This window comes from Pan troglodytes, chromosome 6 (assembly GCF_028858775.2).
Source record: "Pan troglodytes isolate AG18354 chromosome 6, NHGRI_mPanTro3-v2.0_pri, whole genome shotgun sequence".
Classification (NCBI taxonomy): domain Eukaryota; kingdom Metazoa; phylum Chordata; class Mammalia; order Primates; family Hominidae; genus Pan; species Pan troglodytes.
This window is the reverse complement of record NC_072404.2, coordinates 118,583,906-118,606,102: the sequence shown is the minus strand read 5'-3', so window position 1 is coordinate 118,606,102 and position 22,197 is coordinate 118,583,906. Positions and strand designations below refer to the sequence as shown.

General features: G+C 39.5%; 1 protein-coding gene across 1 annotated transcript in view; it reads left to right on the top strand.

The window, feature by feature from the left end:
• LOC463629 (probable C-mannosyltransferase DPY19L2) overlaps positions 1 to 22,197 on the top strand; it is a 112,183-nt gene that overhangs the window by 49,001 nt on the left and 40,985 nt on the right. Inside the window, 4 exon segments of the mRNA XM_054656220.2 lie at positions 6,281 to 6,340; positions 14,576 to 14,656; positions 20,185 to 20,286; positions 22,055 to 22,126. Coding sequence (XP_054512195.2) covers positions 6,281 to 6,340; positions 14,576 to 14,656; positions 20,185 to 20,286; positions 22,055 to 22,126 — 315 coding nt within the window.

The following is a 22,197-nucleotide window of genomic DNA, read 5'->3' as shown; positions in this document are numbered from 1 at the left end:
GGAAGCCATTCCTGCAAGGCACCCTTCTTGCCTTTATTGGGGAAATCGTGTTTTAAGACTGCAGTCTGGGACCCAAGGATGCTCATTGCTACTGAGTAGGTCATTGTTTCTAGGCCTTATTAGTGGGCAGAGCTAGGAAATATTATAGGTTGCAGGCTCTCTCTTTTTCTTTAAAAATCTACCATGAAAATATGAGTGTGTGCAAGTGTGTGTGTGCATGCATTTATGGTAAACTAGCTCACAAGTTCTGATGGGTATTTCCAAATCAAATTCAAGAATATAGGGTTTTTACTTAACTCTTTCTATCCTGTATTTGTTTTTTTGTTTCTCTTGGGTCTCAAGAAGCCAGGGGATGATAGAATATCATATATCCATTTGCCTTCTCCCAAAGTGTATGCATGAGAATTGCTATACTGCACCACGCACATGATTATGAGAAATAAAGACTTTTTTGCATATCCTTCTTTCATTCTCTTCACCCATTTTTTTTAACTAATTCTGTATCTATATTGTCAGAACATAGAGTATTGCATACTGTACTTTCTGCCTTATCAACCTTATTTCATGTTTTTATGTGAATAAATATGCATTTATTTATCACCAGTCTTTATGTTGTTATCTCCTAGTTATCTTGGTGATTTTAGTCTTGTTCTACAAGAGAATTCCTTCAATTCTGATGTGTTTGTCACAGTTTGTTTTGTCGCCTTTTACTTGAAAGTGAAGTTGGCTCTATGTAAAATTCTTGTCTCTTTTATTTTTACTTTTTCTTTCTTTTCTTCTTCTTCTTTTTTTTTTTTTTTTGAGACGGAGTTTCGCTCTTGTTGTCCAGGCTGGAGTGCAATGGTGCAGTCTTGGCTCACTGCAACCTCCAACTCCTGGGTTCAAGAGATTCTCTTGCCTCAGCCTCCCGTGTAGCTGGGATTACAGGTGCCTGCCACCACGCCCAGCTAATTTTTGTATTTTTAGTAGAGACGGGGTGTCACCATGTTGGCCAGGCTGGTCTCGAACTCCTGACCTCAGGTGATCTGCCCACCTCTGCCTCCCAAGTGCTGGGATTACAGGTGTGAGCCACCACACCCAGCTGTCTCTTTTATTTTTTGCTTTGAGTACTTGTTTTACTTCTGCCCAAAAGGGTTGCTATTAAAAGTGTTACAAGTTTTGATACGTTATAAACGTATCACTTTCTCTTGAATACTTTTATTTCTTTTTTTATTTCTAAAAGTTTCTTCTCTTCACCTTTTATAGCTCTTAAGGCATTATTGTTATGTTCATTTCCTCATATTCCTTCTAGTTTTTTATGTCTGAAATTATTTTTGTTTTATTTCAAATTATTTGATTTCTGTCAGCTCATTTCTCAGTTTTTCTGATTTTGATTTATGTCATTCTTTCACATATTTTAGTATTTTTAAATATCTTATTTTAAATGGCTCATTTTGAAATGTAAGTTTTGTTTAATTGTTCAGTCTTTCATCCTTCAGTAGCTGTGTTAGCTATAGGATTTTTCAGAGAAGCCCTTTATCAGGTTAAAGAAATTCCCTTCTGTTCAGCTTGCTGAGTTTTTTCAAAAATGAATTTTGAAGATATATCATATAGTTTCTCTTTTCTGTTTTGTTAATGTGCTGCATTATATTGGTTGATTTTCAAATGTTATAGCATCTTTGCATTCCTTGAATAGACCTCACTTTGGTCATGCTGTTTTATTATTTTTTGTTGGATACAGCTTTCTAAAATTGTACTTACGATTTTGCACCTAAGTGCATGACAATAATTGGTTCATAGTTTTCTTGTGACATCTTTGTCTTTTTTGGTATCGTGGCAATGCTGGCCTCATAAAATGAGTTAAGAAGTGTTACCTCTTCTCCAGTTTTCTGAAGAATTTGTGTAAAATCCTTATGATTTCTTCCCTAAATATTTGGTAGAATTTACCAGTGAAACCATCTAGGACTTTCTTTGTAGGAATGTTTTTAACTACAAGTTCCATTTCATTAATAAGGTATAAGGCTATTCGTGTTATCCATTTCCTCTTGAGTGAACTTTTGTTGTATCTTTCAAGGAATTTTTTTATTTTATTTACGATGTCAAATTCATTGACAAAGGCATAATATTTTATTTCTTTTATGTATCTATAGTATCTGTAGTGATAGTTCCTCTTTCATTCCTGGTATTAGATGTTTGTGTTCTATTTTTTTTTTCTCATCAGTCTGGTTAGAGGTATATCAATTTTATTAATTTTCTCAAGGAACCAGCTTCTGTTTTCATTGATTTGCTCTACTGTTTCATTGATTTCTACTCAGTCTTTGTTACCTCATTTCTTTTGCTTACTTTGGGTTTTGCTCTGCTTTTTTTCTAGTCTTTTTTTTTTTTTTTTTAAAGGTATAAAGCAAGGTCATTGACTTGAGACCTTTCCTGTTTTTTGTTTTTTGTTTTTAAACACAGGTGTTTAGTGCTATAAACTTTTCTCAAAGTACTGCTTTATCAACATCCCACATATTTTGATAAAGTACATTTTTAAATTTATTTCATGTTATTGTCATACATTTTACTTAAACATGTGATATAGAAATCTCAATAAATTTTTGTTTTTATTTAAACAGTAAATTACCTTTTAAAAGTATTTAAAATTTTTAAAATGTTATATATTTACCCTGTAGTTACCATTTTCGGTGCCTTTTACTTGTGTACAGCCAGATTGACCTACTGTATTCTTGCTGTCTGAAAGACCTCCTTTAACATTTCCTTTAGTGCAAATCACCTGGTCATGAAGTCTTTATTTTGCCTTCGTTTTTGAAAGGTATGTTTCCTGGGTGTAGAATTGCAGGTTAACAGCACTTTTCTTTAAGAATTTAAAAGATGCTGCTTGACTTGTCTTGTTGTTTGCATTTTTTTCTTATGAAATCTGTTGACATCTCTACGCTTTTGTCTATAAATAATATGTTACTTCTCTAGCTATTCCTAGCTAGAGATAAGATTTTCTCTTTACCACTGATTTTGAGCAGTTTGTTTATATAATGTGCCTTACTATAGCTTTCTTTATGTTTCTTGTATTTAGGATTAATTGAAATTCTTAGATCTTTAGGTTTACAATTTTTATCAAATTTGGAAAAATTTTGGCCATTATTTCTTCAAATATTTTTCTGCCTCCCCACCTCACTTTCATTTAGGGACTCTCATTACATGTATATTGGGCTGCTTGAAATTGTTCAGTGGTTCATGGAGCCTATGTTTATTTTTGTTCTTTATTTAATTTTGGATAGTTACTATTTCTGTGTCTTCAAGAGTTCACTAGTTGTTTTTCTGCAGTATCTAACCTGTTGTTAATCACATCCAGTGTATTTCTCTTTTAAGTCATTGTAGTTTTCATATCTAAAAGTTCATTTTGGATCTTTGAAGTATTTTTGTGTCTCTAGTTAACATGTTCTTTCTCTGTTACCACTTCTTCACCATGTGTAATACAGTTTTACTAACTGCCTCAGTGACTCCACCTGCTAATTCTGTCATCTGTGTCAGTTTCAATTAATTGTTTCTTCTTCTCATATCGGGGTTGTGTTTTCTTAAGTGTTTGCATGTTGGCAATGTTTACTTTGATGCCAGGCTTTGTGACTTTTACCTTGTTAGCTGCTGGATTATTTTCTTATTCCTATAGATATTCTTGAGCTTTTTTCTGTGATGCAGTTAAGCCACTTGAACATAGGCTGATCTTTTCAGGTCTTGCTTTTAAGATTTGTTAGCTGGAATTAAAGTACTAGTTAGTTTATGGCTAATATTGCTGCTCTCTGAAGCAAACTCTTCTGTGTAGACTACCCGATGTGCCCTTTGGCTGCACTATTTTATATTCCCACCAACAGTGCATAAGCATTCCAATTTTTCTACATTTTTGCGAAGACTTGTTACTTCTGGTTTAGTTTTGGTTTGTTTTGTTTTATAATGGCCATCCTAACAGGTTTGAGGTGGTATCTCATTGTGGTTTTGATTTACATTTCCCTGATGATAAGTGATGTTGAACATCATTTTAAATACCTGTTGGACATTTGTATTTATTCTTTGGAGAAATGTTTATTCAAGTGCTTTGCTCATTTTTAAAAGAAATATTTGTGTGTGTGTGTGTGTGTGTGTGTTTTGCTATATTCATCAGAGATACTGGCCTGTAGTTTTCTTGTAGTATCTTTTTCTGGATTTGGTATCAGAGTAATGCGGGCCTCATAAAATGTGTATAGAAGTGTCTCTTCAGTTATTTGGAAGAGCTTGAGAAGGATTGGTGTGAATTCTTATTTAAATGTTTCATAGAATTCTCCAGTGAAGCCATCTGGTTTGAGGTTTTCCTTTGTTGAGAAAATTTTTATTACTGATTTAATCTCCTTATTAGTTATAGATCTGTTGAGTTTTTTTGTGTTTTCATAATTTACTCTTGGTAGGTTGTATGTTTCTAGAAATTTATTTCTTATAAGTTATCTAATTTGTTGGCATATAATTGTTCATAGTTGTCTCTATAATCTATTTTGCTTGGTATTTTAGTTTTTTAGGGTGAGAAAGTAAATGTGGTTCCTGTTATACAAACTTGGACAGAAGCAGAAGTTTCATTCTGATTGATTTTAGTTACTTTGGGTGAAACATTACCATGTTTCAATGAGGAAGATATATATAAAATTATACTCAGAAAATACTTCCCACTATTCCTTCCAGCACATTCTCTCCACCTTTCTTTTCACCCTGTTACTGCCTATTCCCTGTAGGTAAGAAATCTCATTAGTTTTCTGGTTGACCCATTTAGTTGGCTTTTTAAAGTACTAATAACTGTTACATGTATATTTTTTAAATCTCCTCTTCTTATATTAAAGATAGCCTTTTCCCTTTTTTTTTTTTTTTTTTTCATTTAACAGCCTATCCTGGATATCAGTTCATAGAGATTTTCCTCATTCTTTCTGGTAGCTTCCTAGTGTTCTACTGTGGATTTACTGTAATTCAGTCACTCTCCTATGTCTGGGCATTTAGGTTGTTGCCTAACTTTTGCATTTACAAACAATGTTGCAATGAATAATCTGATACATTTATATTTTCCTATTGGAAGTTTAGTAATCCTGGCTCACTTTGGGAATTTCTACACCAACTAAATGATACAAAATTGGAATCCAAGTCTAAATAATACGCAAGTCCAAGAATTCAGTTTCTCATGAGCGCACTGTTTTCACCCCAAACTTGGGAATAAACAAATAACCTATCAACTTGTAGAGATGGTAGGTGAAGTATTCTTAGTCACTGTGTGTCTTAGTCAGTTTGGGCTGTTATAACAAAAGTACCACAGACAGGATGGCTTAAACAACAGGAATTTATTTCTCAGAGTTCTGGAGGCTGAGCAGTTCAGAAATCAAGGTGCCAGCTGATTTGGTTCTTGGTGAAAGCCCTTTTTGTGGTTTGCAGACAGAAGCCTTTTTGCTGTGTCCTCACATGGTAGAGAGAGACATCAACTCTCTAGTTCTTGTAATACGGGCACACTAATCCCATTCATGAGGGTTTCACCCTCATGACTCAATTACTTCCCAGAGGCCCACCCTCCAAGCACTATCACACTGGGGATTAAAGATTCAGTCTGTGAATTTGAGGTGGACACAAATACTCAGTTCATAGCACTGCAGGTATAGTTTTGAGGACCCTAGCTTTATGTATTAGTCTCAATTCCAACTTCTTACCTTGCATAGACCCAAGGCCTCTTCTGCTGCCCTCCCCTTACAATACAAGCCTATAGTTGGAACCTTATTCTACAGGCCTTTATAAAGACTGCCAGGGGTGGTGCTTCTCTGCTGATTAATATTGTATTTTTTAAAAATAATCTTTTTTCTAGCATCGGAGAAGTTCTCTTTCACATGAGTATACATTTTTTAAACATGTTTAAATATTTTATTCAGCAGTTTGGAGAGGAAGGATTTTCATGTTAGTTTAGTTCACTAACGTTGCTGGATAACTGACATACAGACTTGCATGGATGCTCTCATCTGCTCACATACCATTTATCTTTGTAGAGGAATTATCCTGCAGAAAATGGCCAGGGTATTTAAGTGAGGAAATAACGAGGCAACTTTTTGACACACAAACCATTTAACTCTCACCTCAAGGAAATTTGCCAAAATTTGTCCAAAATTTGAAAAATCAACAGTTAAGGAGGAAAATGGCTGGTGATAGTTGAGATGGAACAGGGTGGCTATATAATTTTTGAAATGTACCATTTATACAAAATATAAATGTTAATTGTGTTGAATTGTTTCATTTTCCCTTATGTGCATTTTAGGCAATAATTCTAAAGAGAAATGAAATTCAAAAACTGGGAGTATCTAAACTCAACTGCTGGGTAAGATTCAATGTTTTTAATGCAGTTTATTTAAATTCTGCTTTTTATTTCTATAAACTGAACACAGTTAATATGCTTTAAAATGCTAATGATTTATAGTTAATAAATAGCTACTGTCTTAAAAATAGTTACTATCTAAGGTAGATAGATATGTAAGGAAATAGTCCTTAGCAAGGACTAGAAATCATTTTCAAGAAGTTAGCTCACATATTTCACAACTAACTTTCAGGCCACTCTTCCTTTATGTTTCATTCTGCTATATCCATACAGCCTTGCTTTTTAAAATGTGTTTGTCTTGAGTTTCTCTCTTTAGCTTCAATTAACCTTCCCTTCACCATAACTCAAGTTTGTAGTTTCTTGCCAGCTTTCTCCTTTTCTTTCCTCTGCATCTATCCATCATCTGTCTCTCTTTCCTTCTGCTTCCAACTTTAGACTCTATTACTTTTGTCCTTTTAACATTTTCCTTACGGTCTCCCAGCCCCTTCTAATTTGAATTCAGCCACTACCTAATTTTTGCTTGGCTTCTTCCCAAATATGCAGATGGATGGCCCATATTACCTCCATGGTTTCCTAGTAAAATAAGTTATTAGGCAGGTAGTGCAACTCCTAAATTCTCTTAATATGAGACAGACAATATTCTTTTTCTCTGGTCTGTGATGTTCTTCTATTAAAAAATAAACCCTGGGCCACACACACTGGCTCACGCCTATAATCACAGCACTTTGGGAGGCCAATGTGGACAGACAGCTTCAGCCCAGGAGTTTGAGACCAGCCTGGGCAACATGGCAAAACCCTGTCTCTACAAAAAATAGAAAAACTAGTTGGGCATGGTGGCATGAGCCTGTGATCCCAACTACTCAGGAGGCTGAGGTAGGAGGATCGCTTGAGCCCTGGAAGGTTACAGTGAGCCATGATTACCCCATTGCACTCCACCCTGGGTGACAGAAGAAATGAACTATATGTTTACATGTTATATATTGAAAGGGTAAGTCTGGAAATGTTACAAGTTGAGGAGGTAGGTTCCTACCCACAATACAAGAGAACAAAATGGAAGGAGTTGCTATTTTCTCCTTGTTGGAGGCATTCTCCCATCCTTTATGGTGAAAATATAGAAAGATTTGTCCACTAAGTTGTTGAATGAATGGCATGATGCTTTTTTTGTCTTTTTATTATTCTTTATTGGTTCTACCAATTTGACTCTTTACCCAGGCCACCTGTCCTTAGGCATGCAGGCTTTGTAGAAATTCACATATCGACATTACACTTCTAATATATAATTCTTTCACTTCAGAAAAATTGAGCAATTTAATAACTCAAAAGAAGGTCAGAATTTCAGTTGCAAACTATTGAAAAATGACAATAAATAGTAGTGTGTCCATAAACATCAAAAAAAAATTCTGCCAAGGCTGCACTCAAAGGAAAATTAACTGTCTTCATTTTCAACAACATTTTCAATAGTAGACTGGAAAGAACATGAATTGACTAAGTTTTAAAATCAAGAATATCAAAGAAACAAAAAATCTATGGAGGGAAAAGTTGAGATTTAACCAAATGTTCAGCTTACATGTTTTTTAAGCCTCCCTAGGTATTATTTTCTGTTTTTAGCTCTGTATATCTTTGGCAAAAATAAGTATTTATTACACACAACCTGAACAAGGTATTTTTAGATCTAAGTGATTCATTTTAGAGTTTAACGTCAATAGAAGCAAATTCACTGTTTAATGGGAGATGCCAATTTTTGGTGACAAAGTAATTATTGAATTGAGCGCATGCTGAAATTTACAAAATTTACAAAGGGGAACTTTGTGTGCACCATGAGACATGAGAATCATTACAAGAAGGGAAATGGAACCTCCAAGATAATCTAAAGCTCAGTACTAAGGCCAGATAAGGATAGTATGAGAAAGGATATTCTTACTCATGAGCATAGATTCAAAATTTCACCTAGATTAAAAACATTCCTTACACACAAAAGTGTAAAAGATTAGTAACTGAAGAGCAGCCATATATCTGATAAAGATAATCCACTTGTGATAAATCTCGCTTATTCTAGGAATCCAAAGATGTTTCTGGAAAATCCAAAAATGTAAATTATCATACTAAGAGATTAAAAGAGAAAAATGTCTTATTATCATCCCATTAGATGCAGAAAATAAAATTGATAAAATTGAACACCCATTTATAATGAAAACATTTAACACAATATAAATAACAGTTTTCTCAACCCAGTAAAATTCTTCAGCAGTCATTAGTCTTACCGATAATAAGGTATTTAGAGTGTTCTGTTTAAAATCAATATAAAGATAAATGTGCTTTTTCACATTTTATTAAAGGTCCAAAGTAGCCTAGTAATGCAAGAAAAGTAAATAATAGGAAAAGGAAAGAAACAGAAAGAAGCAAAATTTATTATAGTATCATATTTAACTAGAAAGAATAAAATAATTGACAGACAAATTATTAGAAATTAGAAGAATTCAATACCATGGCTAGATATAAGTTTAATATTAAAAAATCAATTGCATTTCTATTCTTTGGCAACACACAGAAAACATTTTTTTTAAATATGCCTTATGTATTAGAAAAATGCATAGGATCTGAATGAATCTAACAAAATACATACAGTATTTGTATGGGGAAATTTATTTTAAAATTTCTAAGATATAAATAGAAAAATAAAACACATTTATATGTATGAAGTTTCATGTAATTCAGTTCTCCCCAGTTGATGTTCAGATTCAAAGCAATTTCAGCAAGATTGTCTTGCAGGTCACTTTTCACTAAATGATGCTGGAATAGTCTATCTATATGAGAAAAACCGTATGTTATACACAAATATCAGTTCCAGGCCTAGCCATTTTTAATGTTCCTAAGCTGGATGTCTTTTTGACATGTCTTTATAAATTTATAGTGCTCCAGGCTTTTCTTGATTTTCCTTGTGCTAGCCTTGGAATCAGCCATTTTCCCAAGGAGCCCTGCTTCCTTTTAGAGGAGAATGGTATTTGGAAACCAAGACCTGAGTGGTATGTGCACTCATTACTGCCAGTGTGTCCTTGTTTCTAGGCCCTTTCACTGCACGTATGTGCACACGTGTGTGTGTATGAAATCATGATTTCATAACTATAGCTCCAATCCCAGCCTAATGCTATAGAAAGGCAAACTAGTTAGGTACCTCAGAACTCACAGAAAAACACCACAGGCTGCCATCTCCTGAAACTCCATGCAGTGGCAGAAGACACTCAGAAAGAGGGTCCAGGGAAATGCTCTCCATGCTGTGGGTCTGGTATCTACTATTCCCTCCAAGAAGGCTTCCCATGCAGGTAGCAGCAGCAGGGATCTAACAGGTGCCCTGCTAGGACTAGGCAGCCCAGGAAGGAGCCCTCTGCTCTTTACCAACCTCCTAGCCCACAATCCTGGTGTCTCTCACCCTCCACCTCATGGCAACAGGACATGGGAAGTACATTCTTCCTACATTGGTAGCATGATTTGGGGCTGAGACGGAGCACCAGGGCACCAGATGAATCAAGCTGACCAGAATAGCACTAGCACTGCAAAGGCTCTGAAAACTAAACTGTCATTGTAACTATAGCAAACAGAAGTAGGCCAGGACTTGCGTGATAAACCTAAAAACAAAGTGACTGTCTGCTGAAATAGAAATTTAAAAGAGGATCCACAGTCTCTAACATAATATAAAAAATGTACTGGACACAGTAGAAAAACCACTCATCATAGCAAGAATGAAGAAAATAACAACTTGAATGAGAAAAGACAGTCAACAGATGTCAACACTGAGATGAATAGGATGTGGGGATTATGTGACAAGGTTTTTAAAGCAGTCATCATAAACACACTTCAATGAGCAGTTTTAAATACTCTGGAAGCAAATGAAAAGGCTATAAAAGCTCACCACAGAATTTCTTTTTTTTAAGAAAGAACAACTTGGTGATTATAGAACTGAAAAATACAATAACTGAAATTAAAATTTAATAAATGGACTTGGTAGCAGAGTGAATATTACAGAGGAAGCAATCAGTGCTCTTGAAGACAGAACAATAGAAATCTCCCAATCTAAATTGAGAGAAAATCACAGGAAAAAGGACAGAGCCTCCAGGACCTATGGTGTAGTAACAAAAGATCTAATATTTGTATCATCAACATTTCAGAAGGAATGGAAAAAGAGAGTGGGGCTGAATAGTATTTTAAGAAGTAATTGCTAAAACTCCCCAAATGTGGTGAAAGACACATCTGCAGAGTGAAGATAACTGAGCGATTCCCAAGTAAGACAAACCTAGAGAAATCCATGCCAAGATACATTATAAGTTAACTTTTAAAATGAAAAGAAAAAAATCTTGAAAGCAGGTGAAATGACACATCACCTACAGGGCAAAATTGAGTTGAATTGTAGCAGACTTCTTATGTGAAAGTAAGGAAGCCAGAAGATTGGGGCAGAACATTTGTCAAGATGAATTACATATCCAGTAGATGTTTCCTTTAGGAATGAAGGGGAAATAGACATTCTCTAATCAATGAAAATTAAGATAATTTGTGGCTAGCAGAGAACCTTAAAGAATGGTTAATTGAAGTTGTTTTGTAAGGTTTGTGGAAGACCAGATAGTTGTAGATACGTGGTTTTATTTCTGAGTTTTCTATTCTCTTCCATTGGTCTATGTGCCTGTTTCTGTACCAGTACCATGCTGTTTTGGTTAGTGTAGCCTTGTGATATAGTTTGAAGTCAGGTAGCCTGAGGCCTCCAGCTTTGTTCTTTTTGCTTAGGATTGTCTTGGCTATATGAGCTCTTTTTTGATAGCATGGAATCAACCCAAATGTCCATGAATGATAGACTGGATAAAGAAAATGTGATACATATATACCATGGAATATTATGCAGTCATAAAAAGAAATGAGATCATGTCCTTGGCAGGGACATGGATGGAGCTGGAAGCCATTATTCTCAGCAAACTAATGTAGGAACAGAAAACCAAACACTGCATGTTCTCACTTATAAGTGGGAGCTGAACAGTGAGAACACATGGACACAGGGAGGGGAACAACACACACTGGGGCTTGTCAGGGGAGGGTAGGGGAAGGGAGAGCATCAGGAAAAATAGCTAATGAATGCTGGGCTTAATACCTAGGTAATGGGTTGATAGGTGCAGCAAACCACCATGGCACACGTTTACCTATGTAACAAACATGCATATCCTGCACATGTACCCTGGAACTTAAAATTTAAAAAGTTCTGGAAACAAAAAGGAAATGCAAGAAGGAATCCTAGAATGTAGGGAAGAAATATAAAACAGCAAAGTAGATACACAGAGGGGTAGATATAATAGACTCTTCTTCTCATGAGTATTTCCTTTCGTGTACTTTTTTTGCTTTATTTTGTTATTCTTTATTTAGATTTTAAAGTCAAGGATTTAATTCATTTATTTTCACTCTTTCATTTTTATTGATAAAGCTTTTGAGGCCATGAATTTGCTTCTTATCCTTGCTTTAAATGTCTTCCTTAGTTTCCATATGGAAATGGCATTTGCCTGCCATGCTGCTGCCATCATTCTATTTTTCACCTTTCTGAATCTGTTTTTGTTTGTCTTTCCTGTGTAGCATAAATTGAGTCTGTCTTTGCTTTGTGAGATAATGTGAAAACCCTTGTTGTAAGTTTTATGTGTATTTGACTATATTTGCTTTGTTTCTGTATATGATTCTCTTTTATTTTAAACTTTTTTAATTTAGGAAAGTTACTGTTATTTCCTCAATTGTTGCATATTTGAAACTTTTTAAAATAACGTCTATACTTGAATGACAGATTGGCCAGATATAAAGTCCTTGGTTCTCAATTTTTAAAGTTTCTTAAAAATGCATCTACACCACTGCTTTGGTTTGTATGTTTCTTTTAACAAGTCTGATGCTAGCCAAATTCTTCTGTCCCTTATAAATTATGTGACTTTTGTGCCTGGAGGTTCTGAGGAATTTTTCTTCATTTTTCATAGTTCTACTGAAAGATGTCTTGAGTTAGTTTACCATACCAGATTAATTTTTTCCAGTACCCCCTGGATCCTTTCCAAATGCCGATTCAGGTCTTCTTTTATTTCTGGAAAGTTTTCTTGGATTATAATTTAAACACTAGTTTTGATTCATTGCTGTGGTTTTCTTTTTCAGGCACTCCGGTTATAATTATGTGCCTTTCTTGCATTTCTACCACTTTCTCTGATACTTCCCACTTCTTTCTCTGGTATCATTTTCATTCTTCATCATTGTTTTAGTGCCTTTACTTCAATTCCTTCATTATTTGAATTTTTCTTTTTATCATCTTGTGATTGTTTTTATTTTTTTGATAGTATTCTCCTTTTCTTCCATTTCCTTTCTATGTCTAATAAACTCTTTATTTCTTTCTGCCTTTTTCCCCATTTCTATTCTTGGTTTTTGAATTTCTTGTTTAAATTGCTTTTTTAATATTTCTGAATGCTCATTTGAGGATATTTAGTTCAACTTTTAATTCTGCATTATTTTCTTCTGTTTTGCGAGATTTTATCATTCAGTGGTGTGGATTTCATTAGCTGAAATATTTGACTTTCATGTTTGTTATCTTCTTAAAGAAGCTTTGGATATTTATATAGGCATTTTTTCATCTATTAATTATTTTGTGTTTTCTAGTCCAGGTGCAAACCTCTTCTGAAAATGTAGCATAGTGTGATTTTTTTCAATGAATAACTTTTTTCTTTTTTTGTGCTTGATGGCAGTAGTGATGGATAGTCTTTTGGTTTGGGTTCTCATTTTTCCTGCTGGATACTTTTTCCTTCTTGCACTCCCCTTTTTATCCTCCTTTCTTTCCAGAAATGATGCCTTTCTAACATCAGTGTTTTTGTCCCTACTCACTCTTAGGGACTGCCTAATGCTCTGTACTCCCATTTACCAATCTCCCAGAGCTCTTTTTACACATAGGATGGACTTTTCTCTTTCTTGGGTTATTTTATTTCCAATTTTGACCCCTGTCTTTCCTTTTCTTCTTTATCCTTTTATGGGTCTCCCCTCATTCTCTGCAAAGGCTTAGGTCAGGGACTTGAGGTATAACTCTATAGATTCATTGCCTCCTTTTCGATTCATAGGTAATTTGAAGTTTTTTGCCATGTATGTGGTTGTATTGCTGTACTTGTTGGTTGATATATGCAGAGATTTGAATTTAGGCTGCTATAACTTTCCCCAGGCTAACCAGAAGTACACAATTGTTCCCTTTTTAATCAAGGCTAGTCAAAAAATAAACAACAACAACACAGAAGCCTCATTGCCATTCTAGTTCATATTCCTCTTTCTTAAAGGAAAGCTTAAGTTTTCACATTTCAAACTGTTATTTCTTGAAGATGGGCTCATATATTTCCACAGGAGTGGTAGAAGAACTTTTAAGGTAGTGTTTTAAAAAATGGATTTTCAGCTGAGAAATAATATTTGGAAACAAACACATAAACACTCCCTTTTCTTAACAGAAATCAAAAGGAAGTAACCTTTTAAAACTTCCTTTAGATTGGCTGGGCGCAGTGGCTCACGCCTGTAATCCTAGCACTTTGGGAGGCCGAGGCGGGTGGATCACGAGGTCAGGAGATCAAGACAATCCTGGCTAACACGGTGAAACCCCGTCTCTACTAAAAATACAAAAAATTAGCCGGGCATGGTGGCGGGTGCCTGTGGTCCCAGCTATTCGGGAGGCTGAGGCAGGAGAATGCCGTGAACCCGGGAGGCGGAACTTGCAGTGAGCAGAGATCGCGCCACTGCACTCCGGGCCTGGGGGACAGAGCGAGACTCCGTCTCAAAACAACAACAACAACAACAACAACAACAAAACTTCCTTTAGATTTAGGATATGTATAAGCAGCCACTTCTCCGATGCACACGGGGTTTTTTCTTTGTTCAAATCCCCCCTTCCTCTGTCTCTGTACAGGGAGCTGTTTTCTTCTTCCTTCTTTCTTTCTCGGCTATTAACCTTTCACTCAAGACAAAAAAAAAAAAAAAAAAAAAAAAGATTTAGGATATGTAGAATTCTAGTGTTGCTATATATTTTATACCAGTGCCATCAGTTTTAATTCTTTGCTTTTAAACAAGATTTTCTAAAGGAACTTTTTAAAAAAACTTCACCATTTATACCTCACATAATTAAATTTTTTCTGTGTCATTTATAGATATAATTGAATACTTTAGCTGGGTGATTTGTAGTTTTAAATACTGGACTTCTATTTTATTTTCTAGCTTATTCAAGGTAGTGCCTGGTGGTGTGGAACAATCATTTTGAAATTTCTGACATCTAAAATCTTAGGCGTTTCAGACCATGTAAGTACTTTTTAGTTAAAACATAAAAGTTCTTATAAATATGTAGCTGAATGAAAACTTTGAAACCATCTATTCTTATCTCTTCATTTTACAGAAGTTAAGTGCCTTCTCTAAGGTCTCTAGACGAGTTATTGGCAGAGTCAATAATAAAGTCACTAAAAAGAAAAAATATTCATGAATGCTGACTTGCCCTTTTAGTAAAAACATATTAATAGTTTGTTAAGTAGTTATTTGTTTATATTTCAGTTAAAATACAAATAATTAGTTGTTTACATCATAAGTTATCCATTTATTGCAGATGTTAACATACGGGAGGCTGTCCTAAGCTTTGAAAATATAGAACTCTTAAAATCTCAGTATTGTTTTATTTATTTATAACTATGGACTAAAATCAATGTATGATTTGATGTTTTAAGGCCTTTCTTGTTATATAAAAAGAGAATGTTAAAAAATTTTGATCTTTTCATTTTCTAGGAAATACATGCAGAGCATTTATCTCTCATGTAGTATTTCTGTTTGTTAATGTTTTAAAGAGTAGCCCTTTTCAAGGCCTAAGTCCCTGTTTAACTAACTGGTTTAGGGAATAGAAAACAATGCATGAATCTACTTTTTATTTCTAGCACTTTCTGTTTAGAAATAAGCATACATGAGTATATCATACAATAATCAATTTTGAAATTTACCTCATTTAATGCTATCCAATTAGGGCCCTGTTTGATGCTGAAATTATGTACTTTGGCAAGGGATTATAGTATTACTTCTCTAAAAGGTCAAATGCTATCTCTATGCAATATAACATGCAACATGTTTATATTAAATAAAATTTCTAAATGTAAGCATTTGCCATTTATTGCTAGTTTTGCATGGTGGTTTATTAGTTTATTTGTTGCTGCTGTTCTCTGGCATGTCTGACATATTTCCCCATTCTCCTTTCCTTTTTATTGTTTTTAACTTTATTATATATGTCTTATGATAAACTTTATTTAGACCTTCTAAGTTATTTATTTATCTGTTAAGTTTGTTCATGATTATGTTTCTTGCCTTACTTCACATTGACCCCCAGCTCTTTACAAATCTAAATCTTCTTTTTTTTTTTTTTTTGAAACACAGTCTCACGCTGTCACCCAGGCTGGAGTGCAGTGGCCAATCTCGGGTCATAGCAACCTCCATCTCCTGGGTTCAAGTGATTCTTGTGCCTCAGCTTCCTGAGTAGCTGAGATTATAGGCATGTGCCACCATACCCGGCTAATTTTTGTATTATTAGTAGAGATGGGGTTCCAGCATGTTGGCCAGCCTGGTCTCAAACTCCTGACCTCAAGTGATCCGCCTGCCTTGGCCTCCCAAAGTGCTGGTGATTACAGGTGTGAACCACCATGCCTGCCCTACAAATTAAAAAAAAAAAAAAAAAAGCAAACACACTTCCTTGGTAGTCCTGAGTGACTTCCTTTATGTGACAGTTACGAGGAATACCTGAAATTATAGTGGTTTGGTTAAATTACTGTTAGTCACCAGGCCTATTCTAAATTAGAAAAATAAAGTGCAACTCTAAATTATCCTTGAGTACTGGTAAATTAGGAGAAATAATTGAATGAAAACCGCTCATAATCATCAAATTTGTTATAAAATAATTTCTGTCACTATAAAATAATTTGAATTAAGAGTTTACTTGCCAAATAGTTTCCTTTTTCTGGCCTTCTGAGGATGCTGTGGAAAAATAATTGTCTCACCAAGAGCAGGTTGTAAATAATCAGTAGAAAAATAGAAGTTCTGCATTGGGTTTGGTTGTTGGTATCTACTTTTAGCCTTGGAGATCAAATAGCTAAGTCAAAGATCAAAGTGGTATGTATAACTGTTGTAATTCTTATGAGGATCAGGTCTCATATTCAATGGTTTGAATATATGTCTGTAAAACATCAAGAAGTACCAAATATTGTAATTAGTCTGCAAGGCTTTGTGAAAATGACAGTGCACAGAAAGCTTATGACCTACAATGTATGTTGAAAGAGGTTAAGTAAAACAGTTTTTCATGATAAATTGTCTTATTATAAAATGTAATTAACTACATGGTGGTTTCTTCTCAGCAGATATTGATTTTAGCTCACTCTTTATCATCTCTTTATTTTTTCTGACTTCTTTCTACTTTTCATTTTTCATGATATTTCTCTTTATTTTCAGTTATCTTGAGAAGTCAGCACATCGTATATTTGGTTCACTGTAGTTTTTTGTTTTCTTTTTTTTTTTTTTTTCTTTTTTATTGATCATTCTTGGGTGTTTCTCACAGAGGGGGATTTGGCAGGGTCACAGGACAATAGTGGAGGGAAGGTCAGCAGGTAAACAAGTGAACAAAGTTCTCTGGTTTTCCTAGGCAGAGGACCCTGCGGCCCTCCGCAGTGTTTGTGTCCCTGGGTACTTGAGATTAAGGAGTGGTGATGACTCTTAACGAACATGCTGCCTTCAAGCATCTGTTTAACAAAGCACATCTTGCACCGCCCTTAATCCATTCAACCCTGAGTGGATACAGCACATGTTTCAGAGAGCACAGGGTTGGGGGTAAGGTCACAGATCAACAGGATCCCAAGGCAGAAGAATTTTTCTTAGTACAGAACAAAATGAAAAGTCTCCCATGTCTACCTCTTTCTACACAGACACAGCAACCATCCGATTTCTCAATCTTTTCCCCACCTTTCCCCCCTTTCTATTCCACAAAACCGCCAGTGTCTTCATGGCCCGTTCTCAATGAGCTGTTGAGTACACCTCCCAGATGGGGTGGTGGCCGGGCAGAGGAGCTCCTCACTTCCCAGTAGGGGCGGCCGGGCAGAAGCGCCCCTCACCTCCCGGACGGGGCGGCTGGCCGGGCGGGGGGCTGACCCCCCCCACCTCCCTCCCGGACGGGGCGGCTGGCCGGGCGGGGGGCTGACCCCCCACCTCCCTCCCGGACAGGGCGGCTGGCCGGGCAGAGGGGCTCCTCACTTCCCAGTAGGGGCGGCCGGGCAGAGGCGCCCCTCACTTCCCCGACGGGGCGGCTGGCCCGGCGGGGGGCTGACCCCCCCACCTCCCTCCCGGAGGGGGCGGCTGGCCGGGCAGAGGGGCTCCTCACTTCCCGGTAGGGGCGGCCGGGCAGAGGCGCCCCTCACCTCCCGGACAGGGCGGCTGGCCGGGCGGGGGGCTGATCCCCCCACCTCCCTCCCGGACGGGGCGGCTGGCCGGGCGGGGGGCTGACCCCCCCACCTCCCTCCCGGACGGGGCGGCTGGCCGGGCGGGGGGCTGACCCCCCCACCTCCCTCCCGGACGGGGCGGCTGGCCGGGCGGGGGGCTGACCCCCCCCACCTCCCTCCCGGACGGGGCGGCTGGCCGGGCGGGGGGCTGACCCCCCCCACCTCCCTCCCGGACGGGGCGGCTGGCCGGGCGGGGGGCTGACCCCCCCCACTCCCTCCCGGACGGGGCGGCTGGCCGGGCGGGGGGCTGACCCCCCCACCTCCCTCCCGGACGGGGCGGCTGGCCGGGCGGGGGGCTGACCCCCCCACCTCCCTCCCGGACGGGGCGGCTGGCCGGGCGGGGGGCTGACCCCCCCACCTCCCTCCCGGACGGGGCGGCTGGCCGGGCGGGGGGCTGACCCCCCCACCTCCCTCCCGGACGGGGCGGCTGGCCGGGCGGGGGGCTGACCCCCCCACCTCCCTCCCGGACGGGGCGGCTGGCCGGGCGGGGGGCTGACCCCCCCACCTCCCTCCCGGACGGGGCGGCTGGCCGGGCGGGGGGCTGACCCCCCCACCTCCCTCCCGGACGGGGCGGCTGGCCGGGCGGGGGGCTGACCCCCCCACCTCCCTCCCGGACGGGGCGGCTGGCCGGGCGGGGGGCTGACCCCCCCACCTCCCTCCCGGACGGGGCGGCTGGCCGGGCGGGGGGCTGACCCCCCCACCTCCCTCCCGGACGGGGCGGCTGGCCGGGCAGAGGGGCTCCTCACTTCCCAGAAGGGGCGGCCGGGCAGAGGCGCCCCTCACCTCCCGGATGGGGCGGCTGGCCAGGCGGGGGGCTAACCCCCCCACCTCCCTCCCGGACGGGGCGGCTGGCCGGGCCGGGGGCTGACCCCCCCACCTCCCTCCCAGACAGAGCGGCTGGCCAGGCAGAGGGGCTCCTCACTTCCCAGTAGGGGCGGCCGGGCAGAGGCGCCCCCCCCACCTCCTGGACAGGGCGGCTGGCCGGGCAGGGGGATGATCCCCCCACCTCCCTCCCGGACGGGGCGGCTGGCCAGGCGGGGTCTGATCCCCCCACCTCCCTCCCGGACGGGGCGGCTGGCTGGGCGGGGGGCTGACCCCCCCACCTCCCTCCCGGATGGGGTGGCTGGCCGGGAGGGGGGCTGACCCCCCCACCTCCCTCCCGGACGGGGCGGCTGGCCGGGCAGAGGGGCTCCTCACTTCCCAGTAGGGGCGGCCGGGCAGAGGCACCCCTCGCCTCCCGGACGGGGCGGCTGGCCAGGCGGGGGGCTGACCCCCCCACCTCCCTCCCGGACGAGGAGGGAGGACGCTCCTCACTTCTCAGACGGGGTGGCTGCCGGGCGGAGGGGCTCCTCACTTCTCAGACGGGGCGGTTGCCAGGCAGAGGGTCTCCTCACTTCTCAGACAGGGCGGCCGGGCAGAGACACTCCTCACATCCCGGACGGGGCAGCAGGGCAGAGGTGCTCCCCACATCTCAGACGATGGGCGGCCGGGCAGAGACGCTCCTCACTTCCCAGATGTGATGGCGGCCGGGAAGAGGCGCTCCTCACTTCCTAGATGGGATGGCGGCCGGGCAGAGACGCTCCTCACTTTCCAGACTGGGCAGCCAGGCAGAGGGGCTCCTCACATCCCAGACGATGGGCAGTCAGGCGGAGACGCTCCTCACTTCCCAGACGGGGTGGCTGCCAGGCAGAGGCTGCAATCTCGGCACTTAGGGAGGCCAAGGCAGGCGGCTGGGAGGTGGTTGTAGCGAGCCGAGATCACGCCACTGCACTCCAGCCTGGGCGCCATTGAGCACTGAGTTAACGAGACTCCGTCTGCAATCCCGGCACCTCGGGAGGCCGAGGCTGGCGGATCACTCGCGATTAGGAGCTGGAGACCAGCCCAGCCGACACATCGAAACCCCGTCTCCACCAAAAAAATATGAAAACTAGTCAGGCGTGGCGGCGCACGCCTGCAATCGCAGGCACTCGGCAGGCTGAGGCAGGAGAATCGGGCAGGGAGGTTGCAGTGAGCTGAGATGGCAGCAGTACCGTCCAGCTTCGGCTCGGCATCAGAGGGAGACCGTGGAAAGAGGGGAGAGGGGAGAGGGGAGAGGGGAGAGGGGGGAGGGGAGAGGGGAGAGGGGAGAGGGGAGAGGGAGCTCTATCTACCACACAGTCCTTCTGTCAGTTTTTTGTTTTCTTAGTGGGATGTCTAAATACATTGGATTTATCTGTTCTATAAACTTTGTTATTCTTACATCAATAAAGTATTACTGGCTAAGGCTATAATCATTTGTGTAATTTTAATTCATTTTACTTTATTTTCTCCCAGATTCACCTGAGTGATCTTATAGCAGCCGGAATCTTAAGGTATACAGATTTTGATACTTTAAAATACACCTGTTCTCCCGAATTTGACTTCATGGAAAAAGCGGTATGAATGTTTCTTTTTTCCTTCTCTACTATATGAGTTTTTGCTCTAGGTTTTTTTAAAATCTGAAACTCAAAATTTTTGCTCAGAAACAGTCAACTTATTTTATATTTTTTTTACTGTAACTTTTGCTAATCTACCTTCCTCACTTGTTTTTTTGTCTGTTGAAAAAAAAAAGATAGCCTCTATCTTATAGAGTTATTGATGATGGTTAAATGAGATAATCTGAGAAGAGTGTTTAACATACTATATGACCCATAATAATTACTATTATTCCAAATCAATTACTTTTAATAATCTAGGCCACTTGGAAATATGGGACCATTCAGGAAAAAGTCTAAATTCTTGTTTCTGTTTTTAAGAAATTCAGTTTTATTACAGTTAACACCCCAAATATTATAACATTGTTAACAAGGTGTTACCAAGAAAGGTATGCTACTGATGAGTTTTAATGAACATATAAAAATTCATTTTAAATTATACAAATGCAAGGTATTATTCTTTTTAAAAAGTTCATGTTATAAAGCTTTAAAATACAGGCTGGGCGTGGTGGTTCATCCCTGTAATCCCAGCACTTAGGGATGCTGAGACGGGTAGATCACTTGAGGTCAGGAGTTTGAGACCAGCCTGGCCAACATGGTGGTAACTCCATCTCTACTAAAAATACAAAAATTAACCAGGCATGTTGGTGCATGCCTGTAGTCCCAGCCTGAGTAGGAGGCTGAGACAGGAGAATTGCTTGAACCCTGGAGGCGGAGATTGCAGTGAGCTGAGATCGCATCAATGCACTCCAGCCTGGGTGACAGAGTGAGACTCTGTATCAAAAAAAAAGAAAAAAAAATTGGCCTCTTTGTAGAATCATGGAACACAAGATCAGGAAGCGCTCTTAGAGACCATGCCATATAGTTGTTTCATTTGCAGACAAAGAAAAGCTTAAAAGGTTTGCCTAAAGCACACACAAGCCAAGATCAGGACATGGATTCTAATGGATTCTAGAACTCTCAATCCAGGGCTCTTTCCTCTATTTGTAGCTTAATTTTCTTCATAGAACATAACAAAGTTGCTACTGGATTGATTATTCCTTGTGTAATCATTATGAATTCTGAATTAGTGGTAAATAATAAAATTTTACATTCTTCTCTTATCCATCCAACCAGTCATCCCATTCATTCAAAAACTATTATTGACCACTAGTTATCCATGAGGCAGTTTGCTATAGCACAACAAAGAGGAAAATGAACTGGTTTCTTGCTTTTAAGAAATGTATAATTTAGTTACATGGTAAATTACTCCTTATCACAATAACAGGTCATCAGAATTAGTTAGCCAATGTTATTTCTGTACTTATGCATAGTTTTAGTCATTAACTTTGGTTAGCTTTCTTTCTTGTTAGCTCTAGTTTCACTAATGAAAATAATGGAGCTGTGTAGTACAGAAAGTTACAATGTAGGACCCAGGGATCGGTAAACACACATTTTAAAACTTAGTATTATGTAAATAAAAAAAAGAAAAGAAAAAATAGATATAGCAATTCTAGTTTTATTAAAATAATAAATTTTTCATTAAATTTTTGGAATACTTTTTATAACTATTTTTATAATTTTAATTATTTCATTAAGGCATGGAAGACAATAAATATATATTCTGCTGATGACAAAGAAATTTAACCTTTTACTTTTAAGGAATGTTATCATGGCACTTAGTTTGACATAGATGTTTACTAATTTAATGTAAAAATTGTAACTATTTTGAATAATTTGGTATATTTCAGACTCTGCTGATATACACAAAGACATTATTGCTTCCAGTTGTTATGGTGATTACATGTTTTATCTTTAAAAAGGTATTTTTAAACAAATTATTATTTGTTTTTGGCATCAATATAAGGACTATCATAATGCAAATTGCTCAGAA